The sequence below is a fragment of the Nipponia nippon genome, unplaced genomic scaffold (assembly GCF_047370975.1).
Source record: "Nipponia nippon isolate SJK-2023a ecotype South Korea unplaced genomic scaffold, ASM4737097v1 scaffold_4, whole genome shotgun sequence".
In the NCBI taxonomy this organism is placed as follows: Eukaryota; Metazoa; Chordata; class Aves; order Pelecaniformes; family Threskiornithidae; genus Nipponia; species Nipponia nippon.
In genome coordinates, this window is record NW_028262358.1 from 90,271,853 (window position 1) to 90,290,758 (window position 18,906).

Genomic DNA, 18,906 nt, shown 5'->3' on the forward strand with positions numbered 1-18,906 from the left:
AATCTTGGACTTATAGAAGTATTGTGAATAAAAATTGACCATTTAACACATGATGGAGTAATTTAACTTGCATATGCAATGGGATCTAGCTGCCTCAGTGTTTTCTGACTTGTAGCATAAGATTACAGTATGTCTTCACTCCATCTGTTCCTGCCATTATAGGGCATTTTACGGCTGGGACGCTGATCTAATCCATTAGGTGCCTGAGGTGAATTTTGATTTCTAAACTGGAAATTTATTTTGTTCAGTAATTAACTCTTGTGATGAATACTTATATCTGTAAGTCAAAAAACCCTACTAGCTACAATCAAACATAAACTACTCTAGCTTTTGGAAATAAGATTGAAATCTTACTTTGTTCAGAAAGGGTAATTTTGAAGCCACGTTCTGGCTGTAAAGAGAAGAACTACTGTTCAAAGAATGTTATCAATGTTGAACATATATTCCTTGATTTGGAATAGATCCTCTTGGACGTACTATTTTGCTTTAAAGTTAACATCTCGATTTTCTTTTTTCAGTAGGCAGGAAGAATGGAGAACAGCAAAGGGAGAAGAAGAAGTAAGGGTGTATCGATCGGAAGAGAAAAGAAAACACGTAACAAGTCACATTCAAAGAGAAAACAAAATACCTACTTTCTCTAAGGTAAATAGTCACTTGTACCTTATCGCAGTAAGAAGCATAAAATTTAACTCAATGGGTTAGGCCACATAAATTTACGTTCCTCTTCTCAGTTTTAAAACAAAATGCCTACTTTCTCTAAGGTAAATAGTCACTTGTACCTTATCGCAGCAAGAAGCATAAAATTTAACTCAATGGGTTAGGCCACATAAATTTACATTCCTCTTCTCAGTTTTAAATTTAAAAACCAAGAGTACAGGAATTTCTTTACCTCCCCGGAATGAGGAAGTGTGTCTCTACTCACTGTGTTCTGAATAAACAGCAGGGATTGCTTTTAGAACCTCCTTAGTGAGAAGCCCTGCGAATCTGGTTTTGGGGACATGATTTGCCGTAGGGAGTCTGTTATTATTAATCAATACATCCCACTACTGTTGTCTACTGTTTGACATACTGTTCTGTGGAAAGGTTCGATTAAAACTCAAGTCATGCTTCGTAACCTTAACACATTTAAATACATCTCCAAATACAGAATTGGGTATTTTCTCTCATGGTACGCTAATAATTATATTGCAGTTTCGTATGGGATATTTCTAAGTCACGCTTTTTGCTAGAGCTGGACTGCATTTTTCAGAAAAGAGGAAAACAGGATAGATGAAATAGAAGGGAACAGGTCTTATTAAAAATGAAGTTGTCATAACTGACTTGGAGTTTCATATAACTTGCAAAAAAATTTATCTTAGGCCTTCATGCTTGTAAGAAAACATGAAGGAATTATATTCTATATGAACAAAAATAATTTAATGTCTTGTTTGTTAGAAATTAGTTTTATCTATGCATCTTAGAAGGGCCAAAGCCCAACTAGAACTTAATCTGGCTACTCTCGTAAAACACAGTAAAAATTGTTCTTGTAAATACATTAGCAACAAAAGGAGGGCTAAGGAGAATCTCCATCCGTTATTGGATGCAGAGGAAACAGAGTGACAAAGGATGAGGAAAAGGTTGAGGTACTTAATGCTGCCTTTGCCTCAGTCTTTAATAGTCAGACCAGTTGTTCTCTGGGTACCCAGCCCCCTGAGCTGGAAGACAGGGATGGGGAGCAGAATGAAGCCCCCATAATCCAAGGGGAAATGGTCAGCGACCTGCTACACCACATAGACAAACACAAGGCTATGCGGCCGGCTTGAATACACCCACAGGTACTGAGGGAGCTGGTGGAAGTCCTCGCCAAGCCGCTTTCCATCATCTATCAGCAGTCCTGGCTAACTGGGAAGGTCCCAGTTGTTTGGAGGTTAGCAAATGTGATGCCCGTCTGCAAGAAGGGCCGGAAGGAGGATCTCCAGGGAACTACAGGCCTGTCAGCCTGACGTCGGTGCCAGGAAAGGTTTTAGAGCAGATCATCATGAGTGCCATCATGCAGCACATACAGGACAACCAGGGAATCAGGCCCAGCCAGCATGGGTTTATGAAAGGCAGGTCCTGCTTGAACTAACCTGCTATCCTTCTGTGGCAAGGTGACCTGCTTAGTGGATGAGGGAAAGGCTGTGGATGTTGTCTACCTGGACTTTAGTAAAGCCTTTGACACCGTCTCCCACAGCATTCTTCTGGGAAATTGGCTGCTCATGGCTTGGATGTGTGTATACTTTACTAGGTAAAAAACTGGCTGGATGGCCAGGCCCAAAGGGTTGTGGTGAATGGAGTTAAATCCAGTTGGTGGCCAGCCACAAGTGGTGTTCCCCAGGGCTCAGTATTGGGGCGAGTTTTTTTTAATACCTTTATCCATCATGTGGATGAGGGGATTGAGTACACCCTCAGTAAATTTGCAGATGACACCAAGTTGGTTGTGAGTGTTGATCTGCTGGAGGGTAGGAAGGCCTTACAGAGGGACCTGGACAGGCTGGATCGATGGGCTGAGGCCAACTGTATGAGGTTTAACAAGGCTCAGTGCCAGGTCCTGCACTTGGGTCACAACAACCCCATGCAACACTACAGGCTTGGGGAAGAGTGGCTGGAGAGCTGCCCAGCAGAAAAGGACCTGGGGGTGTTGGTTGACAGCTGGCTGAATATGAGCCAGCAGTATGCCCACGTGGCAAAGACGACCACCAGCATCCTGGCTTGTATGAGGAATAGTGTGGCCAGCAGGACTAGGGAAGTGATCGTCCCCCTGTACTTGGTACTGGTGAGGCTGCACCTCGAGTACTGTGTTCAGTTTTGGGCCCCTCACTACAAGAAAGACATTGAGGTACTGGATGGAGCGTGTCCAAAGAAGGGCAACAAAGCTGGTGAAGGGTCTAGAGCACAAGTCTTCTGAGGAGCGGCTGAGGGAACTGAGGTTGTTTAGTCTGGAAGAGGCTGAGGGGAGACCTTATCGCTCTCTAGAGCTACCTGAAAGGAGGTTGTAGCAAGGTGGGGGTTGGTCTCTTCTCCCAGGTAATAAGCAATAGGATGAGAGGAAATGGCCTGGATTGGATATTAGGAAATCCAATTGGATTGGATATTAGGAAAAACTTCTTCACCGAAAGGGTAGTCAGGCACTGGAAGAGGCTGCCCAGGGAAGTGGTTGAGTCCCCATCCCTGAAAGTATTTAAAAGATGGGTAGACATGGTGCTTGGGGACACGGTTTAGTGGTGGACTTGGCAGTGTTAGGTTAACGGTTGGAATCTATGATCTTAAAGGTCTTTTCCAACCTAAATGATTCTGTGATTCTATGATCTCATATGCTTATCTGTGCTGTTCTAAGTAAATAACCAACTATATTTTGTAATAAAGGAAGTAAATTTTAAGCAACTGTAAAGGAGAACCCATGCTTTGGGTTTTGTAGTACGCTTATCTAGATGAGACTGTTTTACCCTTAATCAAAAGCTTCGTAAAATACAGGCCTTCAAGAATACCTGCAAATTGTCCATTGAGAAGTAAAAATCATTCATGGGGTTCAAGGTGGACAAATGAAGAAATGAAATATTATGAACGAGTGTACAAAAAACTGTGCAGCTCTTAACTTTATCAAAGTACTATACTTAATGCCTGTGCTGTTCATTATCCATTTTCTTGGGGAGGAAGGGACTGAGATTGAAAGCAATCTGAAAATAAGTAAATTTCAGATGCTTAGTAGTGCTTCTGTATTTTTTTAATAATGATTAATTAATTTTATATGCAGTGGAAAGAGTAAATTTGAGATGGGCAAGTTTCTACTTCATACTAAATTTGAGCATTCAGTTCTGCTTCTTTTTTCATACTCAACCAAAGTAAAGCTTTCAAAAGAAGTGAGGTGAGCACTCCCCTTGTCAAAAGAGTCCCCTGATAATTTTCAATTTCTTTATTAAATTTATTAAATTTTTCTTCAATTTCTTTCTTGTATTAAAATTGTGTGCAGAGCCATCTTAAGAAATTGTACTGACATGCTAATTTCAGTGCTGCAGTCACCAACATTAAGTGTGTTTGCCCAAGATAAAGCGAACAAATATTTTTTTCAGTGTATCTCCAGTTTTTGTACCTAGAGGCTAGAAGCTCTTTGCCACTTATGGTTTTGGAGGTGGCCATGGCAGGGCTCATTAATGAAATACCAGGACATCATAAATCTTGGTAACTCCTATTTTTCTCTCAGGAATAGTAGAAAATGGGCCTCACAAATTTTGATTTTAACAAAGTTATTTCTTGTCTTGAGGGGATGTGTTTTTGTGCTGAATTATAGACTTTCTTTTAGTTTAATTAAACGATTGAACTGCTCAAGAATTTTTTTTTTTTCTTCAGCTACAGTCTAGTCAAAAGATCCTTCCTGATAATGTGAATTCCTACCAACTTACCCTTAAATTTCTAATTGAGTTACAGTTCTCCTAAAATATCACTAGGACATAAAAATAGCAGAGTATGCTAGTTGGTCCAGCATTTTGGTTTCAGCAATTACTTTTATTACATCTTCAAAACAAAGAAACTTAATATGAGTGGTTTTGAAAATCTTTTCTCAGAGGAGAAATTTTTTAGTCTCCAAACCTTAAAGGTAGCACTGGATCCTTTTGAGTCCCATATTTTCGTTGTGGATATTTATGCCCTTAAAATCCTTAAGAGCAAAAGTTAGCCTAGGTAAACCTTTATTCAGTTTCATATATTTACCCAGAGAAGAATGTGTCCTTCATTTATCTCGGTCCCTGGAGGGTCTATGATCTGGATTCTGATGCCCAGAATGTGAGGGAGAGAGAACTTGGTAAATCCTTTACTCACTTCCCACCTTCATCCTGAGGAAATACAGCAAAAAGCAGACAGTCATCGTCTCTGCACTTGAGTATGTCAGTAAATTTCCCATATAGAAATTATTGCTGAGTTCAGTAACACTTTCAGAACATTTAAATAAATCCTTCTTAAACTCTACAGGATACTTTTTATGGCATCTTGGGACAAAAAATTCATATTTGTCCATAGTTTATTCTTCATTAAATGTGTCTCTTTTTGCATGGCTCAGGTTGTTGAGAAGTACATTAATTCAAATCCTTTGAGATAAATCTCAGAGGGATTCAGAAATGAGTAGGTATCAAATGGGCTTTAAATAAGCAAATTTGCAAGAAGAAAAGGGTGCTTGATCCCAAATGATTGAGTCTCCTAATTAAATAAACTGCTCAGATTTTAGCGATTTTCATTGTTGCTTATGGTTAGCATGAGCAACACTTCTGCTCAGTAGTGACGGAAGAATAGGAATGGTGAATTGGAATTGTCATCTTCTGTAGTGTCCATAATAAAATCAAATAAACACCTGGGAAGAGAAGCAAGACTGACTGCACTCCAAAAACTGTTGTGTGATATTTTTAGGGTTTTTTTTAAGTAGAAATTAGTAACTTAATTATAGCAGCGCTTCGTTTGCTGTTCTTTACAGTGACTGTGTGGCTTTAAATACAAGCTGTGTTAGGTTGAAGATAGAACTGGAAACTACTGAGTAAATCTTTCTTTCCCTTGAGTGCTTGCAGTAGGTTTTGATACTGATACCTTGTAATTTATATTACAGTAGTGTTGTGAGACTACAGTCCTTTTGTGTTGCATGGTGAATCCTTAAAGGTTTAAGGAGAGAATTTATGATCTAGAGGAGATGGGGAACATCTCAAACAAAATACAGGGGAAAACATTATCTTCTAGTAATCTATAAACCCTAAGAATTACAGTGTCAAGAATTCTAGAAAGTGTGTCGTTCTATAGTACTGTCAGCTGGTCTGGGAACAGAGTAAACAGGGCTTGTATTAAAACATTGTCCTCATATGCAAATTCAGTTGTATTTGTACCAGTAGGAAATACTGATTTTTATATCAGCGTTTGAAGTTTATCACTTCTCTTCATATAATAATAATGATAAAATAATATTTTCTTCTGTTTCCTTCTAACTGAAAGGAGTCAAAAATACAGAAGTAAAATGAAAAGGAGGGCAGAATAGCATTTTGAATTACAAGCTGAAGTGTAGGTCGGTAAGGAAGAACACAGAGCAGCTGTAATTACTTTTTGAGGAGATTCCAAAGTCCTATTACTAATTTTTAGTCCAGGGCATTATAGGGTGTGTTTAAAAGTAGTACAGAATTATGGCTCAGTCTTTCTTCTGTAACAATATCTGCAACTTAGATTGGAGTCACATAAGCATTTTGATATTTAAAGATAGAAAACCTACGTTTCTTTGACACAGGTCATACTGAGAAATGTTTGTATGTGATTGCTTGAGGGACTAATGGAGTTGTGGAACCTAAAAGCTTGGGTATTTTGGCCTGAATAGTATTTAGTATCACTGATCTGCATGCCAAATAAAGAACTTGGTTTGACTTTCAAAGTCACTGGTGAGGAATAGGGTTTTCTCTAATGATTGTTAAACAAAAACACTTTAAAAAAAACAAACAAAAAAACGTAATGACAGAGGATAGAATGTGGCATTGGAATTTTTGCATTTTCTAAGTGGAACTGTATTTCAAATTATTTTTTTTCAGGAGCATGGCAAAGATGAGAAGTAAGATAAATAACATGCTTAAGTAAATGTTCCCAGTCCAAGTAATTAGAATATTAGTTTATTAAACTGCTGGGATTACAGAGCATTTCAATACATATTAAAGAGTGTGAAATTTCTGTACGCTACAGGGTTGATGTGATGTATGTCCTAGTAAAAAATGGCGAAAATGGAAATATTTCTGTAATTACTGTTAAGTGGAAATTATAAGCAGGAATTTCAAATAATTAAGATTGGCTGTTGTTATGGATGGACAAAAGTAAGCGTAGGCCTCTGTTGTGACAAGTGCAAATGTCTGTATTGTAAACTAACAGAAACCAGTGAGGAGAAATGTGTGTTGTTTTGCTGAAGGTAGCTTAGTTGTCTTTCTCAACAGTAGTAATTTTTCCACGTACGTGTTATTTAAACACTACTTCCAGGTAAATCGGCAAGATGTTAAGAGGAAAACAAACTAAAACCCAAGAGACTAGCACTTAGTGCTTAGTGTCCGTTATCTTCACTGCTTTTGGAACAGTTCTCGCTAATTTCTTACACATGCGATGTGGTAAGAGTAAAAACTAATTACAAGCACTGATCCAGACTTGAGGAGAATATGGAAGGATGCTTTTTAGCCAAGGAGAAAATGACAGGACAAGAGGCAGTGGGCACAGACTGCTGAAACAAGGGAGGTTTTGCCTGAATGTAAGGAAGCACTTCACTGTGAGGGTGACTGAGCACTGGCTGTGGAGTCTCCAACCTTGGAGTTACTCAAAAGTTGTCTAGACATGCTCCTGGGCAGCTGGCTCTGGGTGGCCCTGCTTGAGCAGGGGGGTTGGACAAGATGACCCCCAGAAGTCCCTTCCAACCTCAGCCATTCTGTGAAATAAAAACTGCTTTATGCACTAACAGCTTGGGGGATTTGTTGTATTTATCATCTGGGCAGAACTCACAGTCACTGAAGAATGTTAAAATTGGACAAAAGTGTGTGTGTATATATATATATAAATGACCTCAGTAATGCAAAAGTATCCCTCTTCAGAAAAATAAGAACTGAAATTCAATAAGGACAAATTTAAGTTCAGAGATAAATGTTGGGTTGAAGAACTTAAATAGCGTATCTAGTCAAGAATGAAAACAGTTATGTAGGCTACTTGACAAATTGTTTTTTCTTTTCAGCATAACATTTCAAACATAACGTTGTGAAAAGCATGTGCAGACAAAAAAGCCCAAAGTTGCTTTCTTTGTCTTAAACAGGCTGTGAGCATCTATTTAATGTTGGGGTTCTGATACTGGACATATGCTTGTGCCCTGCCCCCGTTTAACTTTCTAGTAGAGGCTAATTCCTGTTGTCTTAAGGAAGGAAGAACCATTTTCAGATAAAGAATAGATACTGCCAGTGGAGAAATACTATGAAATTGCTACGGCCAGAGCTTTCCAAAATTGCTGCAGCCCTGTATGAAAGCGCAACAAAGCTGTGCTTCCCAGCGGAGTCAGGGTCATAAGAACAGTAGAATGCAGTGGTCTGAGTTGTCAGGACATCACTGAGTTTCCACTGTATCTTTCGCAAATGGTGTTACAAAGACCCTCAGCAGTGTCCAGGTGACATGTTTGTATCTATCCTTCTCAAATACGGGAAATGCCATCATTTGTATTTCGCAGAAAAACTGTTCTAACAGCAGCTGTGATTTCTAATGTATCTATAGATGTGCTCTGATATTGACTGGAAGCCTTGGATATGATACAAGATACTTGTCAGCATATATGACTGTTCATCAAAGTGTATCGAGAGAGAAAGTGACAATTGAACCTCAAATCATAGGTTATCTTGGCTTTATTTCCAAGCCCCCCATTAGAGTTGAGAGTCCGATTTCAAGCTCGCTCTTTAGGATATATACTGGGGAGAGGGGAAGGACCATCAGCTGTGTTTCCTCAGGCATAGTTGAAAATGTTCATGATGGATTCCATTTTGTCAGAAAAAGCTTGTAATGCTTTGTCTTTCTAGTCAAACCTTCACACTTGACCCCACCCCTCTCCCAAATAAATAAAGATCTGCCTGACCTGCAGCTTCTGATCAGATTTTGGCAAAGCTGTGCTCAATAGGAGTGATGTTAAAATACATTTTTTGGCAAGATGTGGAAGATCTTATGGTCCCTTTCTAATCCCTGCTTGAGCAGTGGGGTTGGACAAGGTGGCATCCAGAGGTCCCTTCCAAGTTCAATCATTCTGTGATTCTGTTACTTGTGTTTTTGTTTCGTGTTTTTTTTCTTCCATTCTTGTTTTGGCATTGCATCTTTCCCAAAGCAGTTTGTTACCCTTTGGCATCACCATGGCCCAATATTTATACAGTGATGTTACTTGCCTCCATGAAGAAATGATGGGGGGGGGGGGGGGGCTGTTGCTCAAGCTTTGAACCACCAAAAGAGAAGAACTCTTTCCAAAACCAGAGAGTAATGCAAAGCGCTTCAGTTTTCCAAGGATCCACACTTCTAGTATAAGTAGGGAAAAGCTATATTTATAATAACCATTTGAGAAATCTCACCTCTGAATAGAAATGGGGATGTAAATTTTTGACTTTCGTTCCTAGAGAGAAGATGTGAGCATTACAATGGGGCTGTAATGTAACTTCTGCAAAATATGTCCTCGTTATTGTAAAGGATGCTTGACTAATTTGTTTCATTGGGCTATGTGATTCAATTTCTGTTTTCCATACTTCCTCATACCATGTTTCACAATGCTAAGAGCCATATGGGCTTGATAAAAAAAGCTGCAATTCAGTAGCAGAAGCAAGTTGCTGTAATGCTGGCTTTTGTGACCTCTCTGCTTTGGCAATGAATCTTGAGAGCTTGATGAGAAGGGAGCAGTGACAGAAGGCTGTGTGATGGGCCCAGCCACTAGTCTTAGGGCTGCCTCGGAGCTGTTTTGGGTCAGGTCAGAGCAGCTTGAGGAGATCTGGTATGTGCTGCTAGCTTGAATCTGGAAGAAGGAATGCCCCAAGTCTCAAAAGTCATGGGCAATGTTAAAATGCTGATTGCTGAGCCATCCTGTTAGAAGTGTCTCTGGCAGATGTACTGTCAGTGGTAGCTTGCCCAACTTGAATTCATTGGACAGAACAACAGAAGCACAGTGCTCACTGAACAGAGCATAGAGCAGTTTCGTGTTGGTCCTATGTGCTTTGGTGAATACTGCAACGCAATTGTACAAATCAGCGTGCTGGCCTGCCCTACTGAACTGTTGCAGTCATACCTGAAAAAGGTGTGTATCTTCTAACGGGGAGAGTAGGAGAAAAGCTCAGGCTACCAGAGTTCTGCGTTTTAAGGAAAATTGTTGTGGCTAAGGAATACCAAATCTTAGCTGCTGCTGCTTAGCTAAGTTTTAGTCCAGTTTTCACCAAAAAGTGTTTGTTGTTGGTTAGTTTTTTTTTTTCTCAACAAATAAATTTAACCTCATGAACCAACTTTCATCATACACGACAGGAAAGATCTTCTCTTTCCTACAAAATAAAAAAAAAATCCAAGAGGAACAGGTATAAGCAGTCTGCCCTGCTAGAACGCTCTGATGATACTGGTATCTTTCTGTGGCTTGCTCCAGTTCTGCTTTCTTCATCTCTGGGACTGTTTTTTTCAACCATATCATCACCTAATAGATTAGATATCTGAGATTTCGTTTATGGAAGAAAGAGATCACTGGAGAAGTGTACCTCCTTTTGTGGCATCTAGGACTGTGTCCGGAAACTATTTCATTGAGTCTGAGCTAGGCTGAAGTTCAAATATGCATGCCAAAAAAATTAGCACAGAACTCCTGAAATGAGATCGTAGCTCTTGATTTTTTGCCGGGGGTTGGGGACTAATACAAGATTACACACTTTGTGTTGAGAGCAAGTGTTTGCATAATGTATATTCTACAGGAGGAACAAAATCTCTTTATGCTGGAGTGTGAAGTGTTTCTTAATTACAGCCTTATTTCATTCTTCTAAGCTTCATAAGAACTCAGGTTCTTTCCAACTGACTCATTCATTTGAACTCCTGCATGCATCATCCTATCATTTAAAGGCCTTTACTTGGTAACAGTCATCTCTGTATGCTAAGGGATGTATTACTGTATGAGTCTCTCTTCTAATAGATCTGACTCCTCAGTTGCAAAATAACACACTTGGGAGTTCTCTCTAAGAGTCCCCTTTCCTCTGATGGCTATTTTTATTGTAATTTTCAGCTGTTACAAGCTCTTAGCAGCCTATCAGTAGTTAACTGATATTTACCTTGTAGAGAATGAAGAGTTTTAATAATTCAAGATAAGAATTTTCTATTATATCTGGGAAGAAATTTTAATTATTTCCAGAATGTACTGAACTGCTTAGTGCTTATATACAGCTATGCATGTGGAGTGTTTTCTTGAGCAGCTCTTTAGTTTTGGACTTGTGGCCTGTTTTGAATTTTGTGATGTTGAAACTTGTAGATTTTGCTACAGTAAAAGTTGCTTCTTGGAATATTATTGTTAAAGAAAATGCTATGTATTAATGAAATGTATACTCAAAAATGATGTATTTTGACTTTCATGTCTTCACAGAACCATTCTCATGATCATTTAATAGACACTAGCGACTCAAGAAAACAGCAAGCTAATCAGCACAACTACCGTACAAGATACGCAGTAGAAGAAACTGCAAGGCCTGCTGAAGAGTTAGAAAATGGACACAGTTCCTCAGATGTAAGATCCTTATTCATGAGGCAATCTTATATATTCCATTTCTACTCGTTAAGCTCCTGCTTCAGCTAATAAAACATTGTTTCTAGTGGAAACTGGGTTATGTTTTTCATTGTGCAGTTTTTTTCACCTCTTTTGAAAATTGATGTTGAATTAGCTTTTCACATGCTGTTGTATGAGTTTAGTTTTTACTAAAAAGTATTGACAAAAGGGAGAAATGCTCGTTTGTAAGGGCATTTTGCGAAGTACATGTGTGCAGTGTTAAATATTCCCTGTATTTGTGAGCCTGATCAGTATGGCCCATATGGCCTGTCAGTATGGTCACTGGCTCTAGGTGGCCCTGCTTGAACAGGGAGATTGGACAATATGACCTCCAGAGGTCCTTTCCAGCCTCAACCATTCTGTGCTTCTGTAGCTACAGTGGAGAAATGAGTAATAAGAGTATATAAGAGTCATCTTAGTCTTATTGTCATGTATTATGCTTTTTTTGAGTTGCAAATAAAACACTTTCTTTTTGCCCACCCCCTGCCTTGTTAGGAAGGAGAAGTAGTTGTTGCCAGTGGTGGAACATCAGAAGATGATGAAAGAGCATGGCACAGTGATGGCAGTTCTAGGTAAGTGACAGTCTAACTTACAGAGAAAAGTCCTGCTGATAAATTTTAAATAATATACTCTGTAAACAGTTAATTAGTAATAACTAAAACTTGTGCACATTTAGAAGAAAAAATGAAAAAGAACTTAGAACTTTCAGAATTTCATTTCCAGCTGTATTACTAACTAAAATTTAGGGGAGGTTTTATCCTTGTTTGCCAGAAGCAGAATTGTTTCTGATTAGTTTTGCAGGAAGTTTATTCTTTGCAGGCGCACACACACTTCAAGCATGTGGTAGCAGTTTCCTATAACTGTCAGTCTGAGTTGCGTGCCTCTACTGACCCTTGGTTTGAAATTAGAGAGCAAAGATTGAGGTAGATTCGACCCATCCTTTGTTTCTTCTTTAGAAGATTTGGGATTTTGTTAACTTCTGTTCAAAGCTATTCAAAACCAGAAGTCCTGAGAACAATGTTCAGACTTTAACATGTGTCATCTTGAATTGACCAAGTGAACAGTGGATTTACTTCTAGTGATGCTAGAAGTTAAGCTTCTTACAAGACCGAATGATCTCAAGGCTTTTGGTTTACTACCATTTAAATTGTAGAATAGATAGAATATAGGGGTATAGGCACTCGTTTTAACTATTAAAATATTGTAATTATCTAGACTGTCAACTATACTCTTGTATTGGGTTATATTCTATAATTCAGTGCACTCTGAATTGCTTTTTAACTTTTGGTTTTTAATTTCTTTTTTTCTTTGGCATATCATATGTAGTGACTACTCTAGTGATTATTCTGACTGGACGGCAGATGCAGGAATCAATCTGCAACCACCAAAGAAAATTCCTAAAATTAAAACAAAGAAAGCAGGAAGTAGTTCAGAGGATGAAGAAGGACCTGAAAAACAAAAGAAGCAAATTAAAAAGGAAAGGAAAAAAGGCATCGAGGAGAAAGATGGACCATCAACATCACCAAAGAAGAGGAAACCCAAAGAGAGAAAACAAAAGGTTAGATTTCTTTGTATATTACAGGATGCTCGCCCCTACTGTCTTAGAAAGAATTAGATGAATGATTCAGTTACGTATGCAACTTAATGTTGTCTAATTTGAAAACATAATGACTTTTATTACTAATAAATTATAATTACTGGCTCTTGTAAGTCAAATGATAGATTACTGTAATGATACACTTTCTAAATATGATGCATTTCACGTAGGGAACACTTTTAATGTCCTTAATACCATCTTTTCTCAGACCAGAAACTTCCGTTTTATGGAGGTATCGAGTATTGGTATAATATGTGCCCGTATTTTTTTAAGCTGTACTGACTGTCTCCCCACTTAATTGCAATTTCTTTTAAGTCTGCACAATCATGTCATTTTTTTCTATCGGTTCCACGATGTGTATTTGCATTATGCTTACCACTACTATCAAGGGGAATTTTCACTTGATCAGGGTTTTGTTGTCGTCTGTGTTTTGTTTGCTTCGTAATATAACCGTGTCATTCCAGTTCAGATCAGTACATGGAGATTTTCAGTGACTTTTATTTTCAGTGTGTTGTGGTTTTGGGGGGGGTTTGGTTTGTTTTGTTTTCAATTAAGTGTTAGATCAGAAAACTTGTGTTCTTCATCCTTTCTTTATAGAGGCCAGAAGTCATCTATCTGGTAGATGCTAATTGCTTTCGTAAGCTCATAAGTTCTATTTTTGCAATACCCAAGGAAACCAACTGAATCATCTAAGTAACTAAATAACTGTATTTTGTTTGTTTATAAGATTAGGAGTCCTCAGCATTCCTTAAGATGATTATTTCAGCATTTCAGCACTCACTAGAAGGCAGACTGACGAAACAGCTGTTTTAATATGCAGGATGTTAGGTGGTAGTCTTTACTCTTTGATTAGGCTACTTTTTGTTTATTGTACACAGTCAGTGGTTGTAGTGTCAATGCTAATATTATCTTGGTATTTACACAGTCTGAAACCAGAAGAAGGTATGAGATCAGGAAAATAAATGGTGGAGTCTTTTTCTTAATGGTTGAAAGCTCTAGTTTAGCTTTTTATTATAAAATATAAGACTGGCTGACAGCCTAGTATTTCCACTTAGACTAAAGCTGAACTGGGTATTTTGGGAATCTTGCATTCACTTTGGTCCCAGTTATCAGATGCAGGAGGTCTTTGATTCCAAACGTATCAGACTTAGATATTTCAGATTTTTAAAGACGACCTGCTCTGTTCTTGAATCACGAGACAATATTAGGCTGGAAGGAATAACAGAAAATCTTCCCTCTGTCCCTAGGTAGGATTAATTATACCTGTCATTCCTGACAGATGTTTGTCTTTCAGGTTTCTTGTGGTGGAGATTTTACCTCCTTACTGGGCAGAGAGCTCACAATCCTTACTGGTAGAAAGTTCTTCCTGTTTTCTGAACCTGAATCAAAATTAGGGCTTTCCATTGAGGAAAGAAGTTTTGACCATCTTTGTAGCCAGGCACAAAATCTTAGCAATTAAGAAAGGAGCAGAGAAAGAATGTAGTAATTCTCCATTAATGCATGGGCTGTCAAGATCTTGAATGGTGCTTACATTTCTAATCCCCCTCTACCAAAAATCAATCTAAAAATGATACAGCAGTGAAGAAGGGCAAGAAAGGAGCACCCAGGAAGATCAAAGGGTACAGAATATTTTTTCTTTGGGGCAGACACAAAGAGGCTGACTCTTTGACGGGAGAGCATTTGGAGGAGATACGATAAAAAAGCTTTTATAAAACTATGAATGGTTTAGAAATGAATAAATGCAGAATGATTTCCTTCCTTATTTTGTTACAGTGAGGTGTAACACCCAATGACACAGACATGAAGCTCAAAAAAGGGTCTTTTCCCCATTCAACCCCCACCCCCTGAAAGCAAACAAAAACTCCAAACCACCTGAGCATGTAATCAGGTTGTGGAACTAATTACTAAAGGATTTAGTAGTTTCAGAAATGGTTAGACAAATTCACTGCAACTAGTCTCTTCCTGATGATTAATTCTGATGGCCTGAGTTCAGGCATGGCTTCCAGAGGGTCTTAAACTGATTATTAACGTGTGAAGTTACATCAAGGGAAGATTTTTCAGTTTAAAGGCTATTTTCTTATTACTTTCCCATAATTCACCAATGAGCTAGAGGGACTGTGCTCTGATGCGGTGCATCAGTTTTTCACAAGACAGACTTGCTCGAGCCTGAAAATCCACAAGGTGCTTCTATGTCAGTGATTTATTGCAATGGAGAGGTTCTGTTTTGATTTTTTTTTTTGTTTTTTAACTGCATGTATGCTTTTTCCTGCAGCACACACTGACGCTCTAGAGGCACACTCAAAGCAGTTGCCATCCTGGTGAAACCACAGTCGAATTTGTGCAATGGAGTTACACCTGGAGTGTCCTGTTTGCAGTTCGGGGATGCAGGGTCTTCCAGTGGCTACGTGGAGTGGATTTCTGTACAACCGCCCAAGGTTGCTTACTGTATGTGCACAAGACGCTGTTAATAATTTCAAAGCAACCTTGCTTGGATAGTTGTACAGAAACCTGCTTTATCTGGCCTATTATGTACAGACATGCAGTGTGCACCTAGGGCAAGCAACTGCCGTGAGCTTCGTTACTTAAAAATAAATGATGTGGGCATATGGTCTGAAAATGCAGTTCCACAGCACATTGTAGTAAATACGCCAGTAGGTAATGTGGATGTGCCCAATCCGGTCATTTCCACATGCTTTACCTCTGTTTATGTTCGTTAGTTTCTTCCTCCTCACTTCATGGGGTTTCTTAATTGGAGGCAGCTGTATAGTTGTAGTGTCTTATGGGCCAAGGCAACTGTGTGAATTTGGTTAAAGAGAATGGCATATTTCAGTTTTATTTTTTAGGGCATGAGACATATTTACTGGAGTGTTAATAAATTCAGTCTTTGTTAGAAGAGCCCCACCACCCCAAAGCCCTCTCAGTTTTTCAGATTATTAATGGTTTTGGTCTTGGTGTTACAGTAAGCCGTTAAGTAAGATTTATCTTCACACTGGCAATAATTTCCTTTTTACATTAAATATACTTAAGAAATGGCAGTTGATTTTAATAAAACACTTCCCAAAATACAAGGCTTCCCCAAAAGTTAGTTTATTCATACTGATCTTCTGTGTGCATTTTCTTCAGAGGCTGGCTGTGGGAGTTCTGACAGAAAATGGTTTGACACTGGAAGAATGGCTGCCTTCAGCATGGATTACAGACACTGTTCCTCGTCGGTGCCCATTTGTGCCACAGATGGGGGATGAGGTATTGTAGTTTTTCCCTCTGTGTTCTTCCTTCTTTCAGCTTGTTTTCGCCTTTTTTATTTTCATCTGTGCGTTTTTTCCAGAGATTTAATACCATTTATTATCAGAATATTTTGGATTTTCTTTAAAACATTCTTTGATCTGGCTGAAATCTGCTTTTGCTTCCTTTAGTCTTTCCCGTACTTAAAAAGTATTCTGCGCAGTGTTGCTTTGACTTTTTTTTATTCCGTGCTGTTGCAGTAACATTCCTTCTTGTGCTATGTCCAGGGTGTTACATGACACACGTATACAAGCTGTGTGAGATGCTTTATCTAGTGAAACTAGTCCATAGTTATAGAGCATCTTGTACGCTGAAGAATAGGTTAGAAGTGAAATAGGAATTTAAGTTGTTTGGAAGACATCCGTTTGGGACTTGTAAAAACCAGGAATTAAACCTTTGTGGGGACAGTGGTTTTTTTGTCGTTTCCCTTTTAAATTTATTCTGAAGAAAATCTCTGATATTGTCCTTTTCACTTGTGTTTCTGATATCAGTAAACTTCTCCTGGTCTCTTAAAACAGAAAACCAGGAGAGAAGTTTTGTATCTATGTGTTTTACAGGAACTAGACTGTAAACACTTTGTAAACACGGCCCAGGTGTCTCAAAACACAGTGGCAAAAGGACACCCACCAGTTTTCTACTTTGAAATACAGCATGTGAACATTACAGTGAATTGTATGCAAAAGTAGCATCCAATAGAAGGCAGTCTTGAAAACCAGGGTCTGTGCATGTTTCCTAAAATCCCCTCAGGAAATAGCTGGCTTGTGCTGTAATGTGTGGTCTGTTGGCTCTTCAGGGAGCGGCATGTTTCTGAGGTACTAAACAGAGTTCTCTTATAGTTCACACCTTCAGAATGCAGATGGAGAAATACCTGACGTGGTGGCAAAGCTGATTAACTTTGTTCTTGAGCTAGAGCTGTTTGTAGGTACCAGCTTAGAAACTGAATCAGGAGCAGAGGTTGCATGTGCAAGCAGTTTTGTTTTCACTGGGTCACTTCACTGGTGCAGTTCACAGCACAGCTATGCAGAAGTTACATTGGCGTTGCTGTTGAGTGAGGGAAGGAGCACTTTAAGTCGAGAGTTGCAACTGGAAAAAAATGCTTATGTATTTATACCCTCCAGCAAGCATGTTGTGGAGACTGTGCTGTTCAAAAGATCAAGTCCAAATAAATATATTTGGTGCCTGATACCATCTGGATACAGTGAAGCAGCCAAGGATTTGTCTGTACCACATTACCCAGGAGACTTTAACATTGTATCGGTTTAGTAAGATAAACTAGTGTGTTTGGTTTGGCATCCGCTGAACAGCTTGTGCGCTGTGTACTAGGCATATCTAAGCAGGCTGCATTCTTTTGCTGAAAAATGTTTTATACTGGTGAACAGGAAATCTCCTGTCCTGTGCCTAGAAGTAGGAGTAGTTGCACCAATAGAGAGTACGTTTGTAATCAAGCTGCTCTGTCTAAAATTCCATCTCTGATACTTGCCCTCCCCAGATTTGCCTAAGATGTGAAAAGAAGCTATTCATCTAGAAAGTTACTTTCGAGATCCACAGAAATTAAAGAGTGGTTTAATTAGAGAAATATGATGAGAAGAGGTCTCATGTGGCCTTCGAACATTTTGGTGGATGATTGGTATATTTTACAAGATTTGGGAGGAGAGGTATTCCAAATTCATTCTTACAGCTGTACAAACAAGTAAGAAAAAACAGTAGTGCTATATTTAGTTATACTCAGTGCATAAGAATAGCACGTACCATCCCTTTCCCCTTTCTGAATACTGCCATTTACAGACCTTTGTCACATGTCTTGAGGAACAGTGGAAACACACCAGTGACATGGGACTGCAGTTTCCCTGTCTGATGATCGAAATACAACGCATATGTGTTGGAGTATTCAGCCATTAACACAATAAAGAACAGTTTTGTGTAGGTACTACAACAAACATGCAGAAGCAGGAATTTATCAAGATTAAAAATATAATTTCCTGGAAAAAAGCATAAGTTCTTTTTTCCACAGATATCTTTCTAATTTTTTCTTCTGACAGAAGATGCAATGCTTAGAGCCATTTACAAAATGAAAATGTTTCACTTCGGTAAACAGTGGGTTGAATTTATGTAGAGGTTTAGCAGAAACAGTAAGTGTAGGAGGAATTGTTTGTAGCCTGCACTACTAAGTGGATTTTTTTTGTTTTGATTCACTGGAAGGTATGGGAAACAATTGTCACAATGTTGAAAGTGTAATTTAATTTGGTATTATTTTAGATCTGTCTCTCAGTAGCCTCTGTTCCTTTTCCTGCCAGTTAGATTCTGACAGTGCATAGGAGATTCTCACTGCTTTCATGCCTTCTGTAACGACTGTGCGTTTTTTCCCCTGTAAGGATATTGTGCATGTTGAATACTCTGAAAAACAAGAGTTTAAAAAAATTATGGTGCTGAGTCTGTCTCCATTTAAAAAAAAAAAAAAAATGCCATGTAACACTAAGAAATTATAGTAACTGTTAATGTAGAAACTTGACAGACACTTGTTTATGTTTTATGATACAACTGTTTCAGAAAGTATGTGGAAATACAAATATTAGTGTGGGTTTTTGTATAAATGTATTTTAAAACTTACTGAGGGCTTTTCACTCTGCTTTTTTTGTTGTGTTAGACCTTTACATTTAAGCTATTGTTCCCTCATCCTACTTAATGGGAATCCCATGTTTATGGCTTGGGGCACTTCTAGAGG

The 18,906-nt window shown here is 38.6% G+C and overlaps 1 protein-coding gene across 7 annotated transcripts in view; it reads left to right on the top strand.

Annotated features, from left to right (window-relative positions):
- The window catches only part of PHIP (PHIP subunit of CUL4-Ring ligase complex), a 115,998-nt gene that overhangs the window by 71,713 nt on the left and 25,379 nt on the right, over nt 1–18,906 (top strand). For all 7 annotated transcript variants that reach the window (XM_087777495.1, XM_087777496.1, XM_087777497.1 and 4 more), the window contains 5 exons: nt 519–642; nt 11,126–11,266; nt 11,801–11,877; nt 12,632–12,863; nt 16,026–16,145. In XM_087777495.1, the coding sequence (XP_087633621.1) occupies nt 519–642; nt 11,126–11,266; nt 11,801–11,877; nt 12,632–12,863; nt 16,026–16,145 (694 nt within the window). The remainder of the gene's footprint in view (nt 1–518; nt 643–11,125; nt 11,267–11,800; nt 11,878–12,631; nt 12,864–16,025; nt 16,146–18,906) is intronic.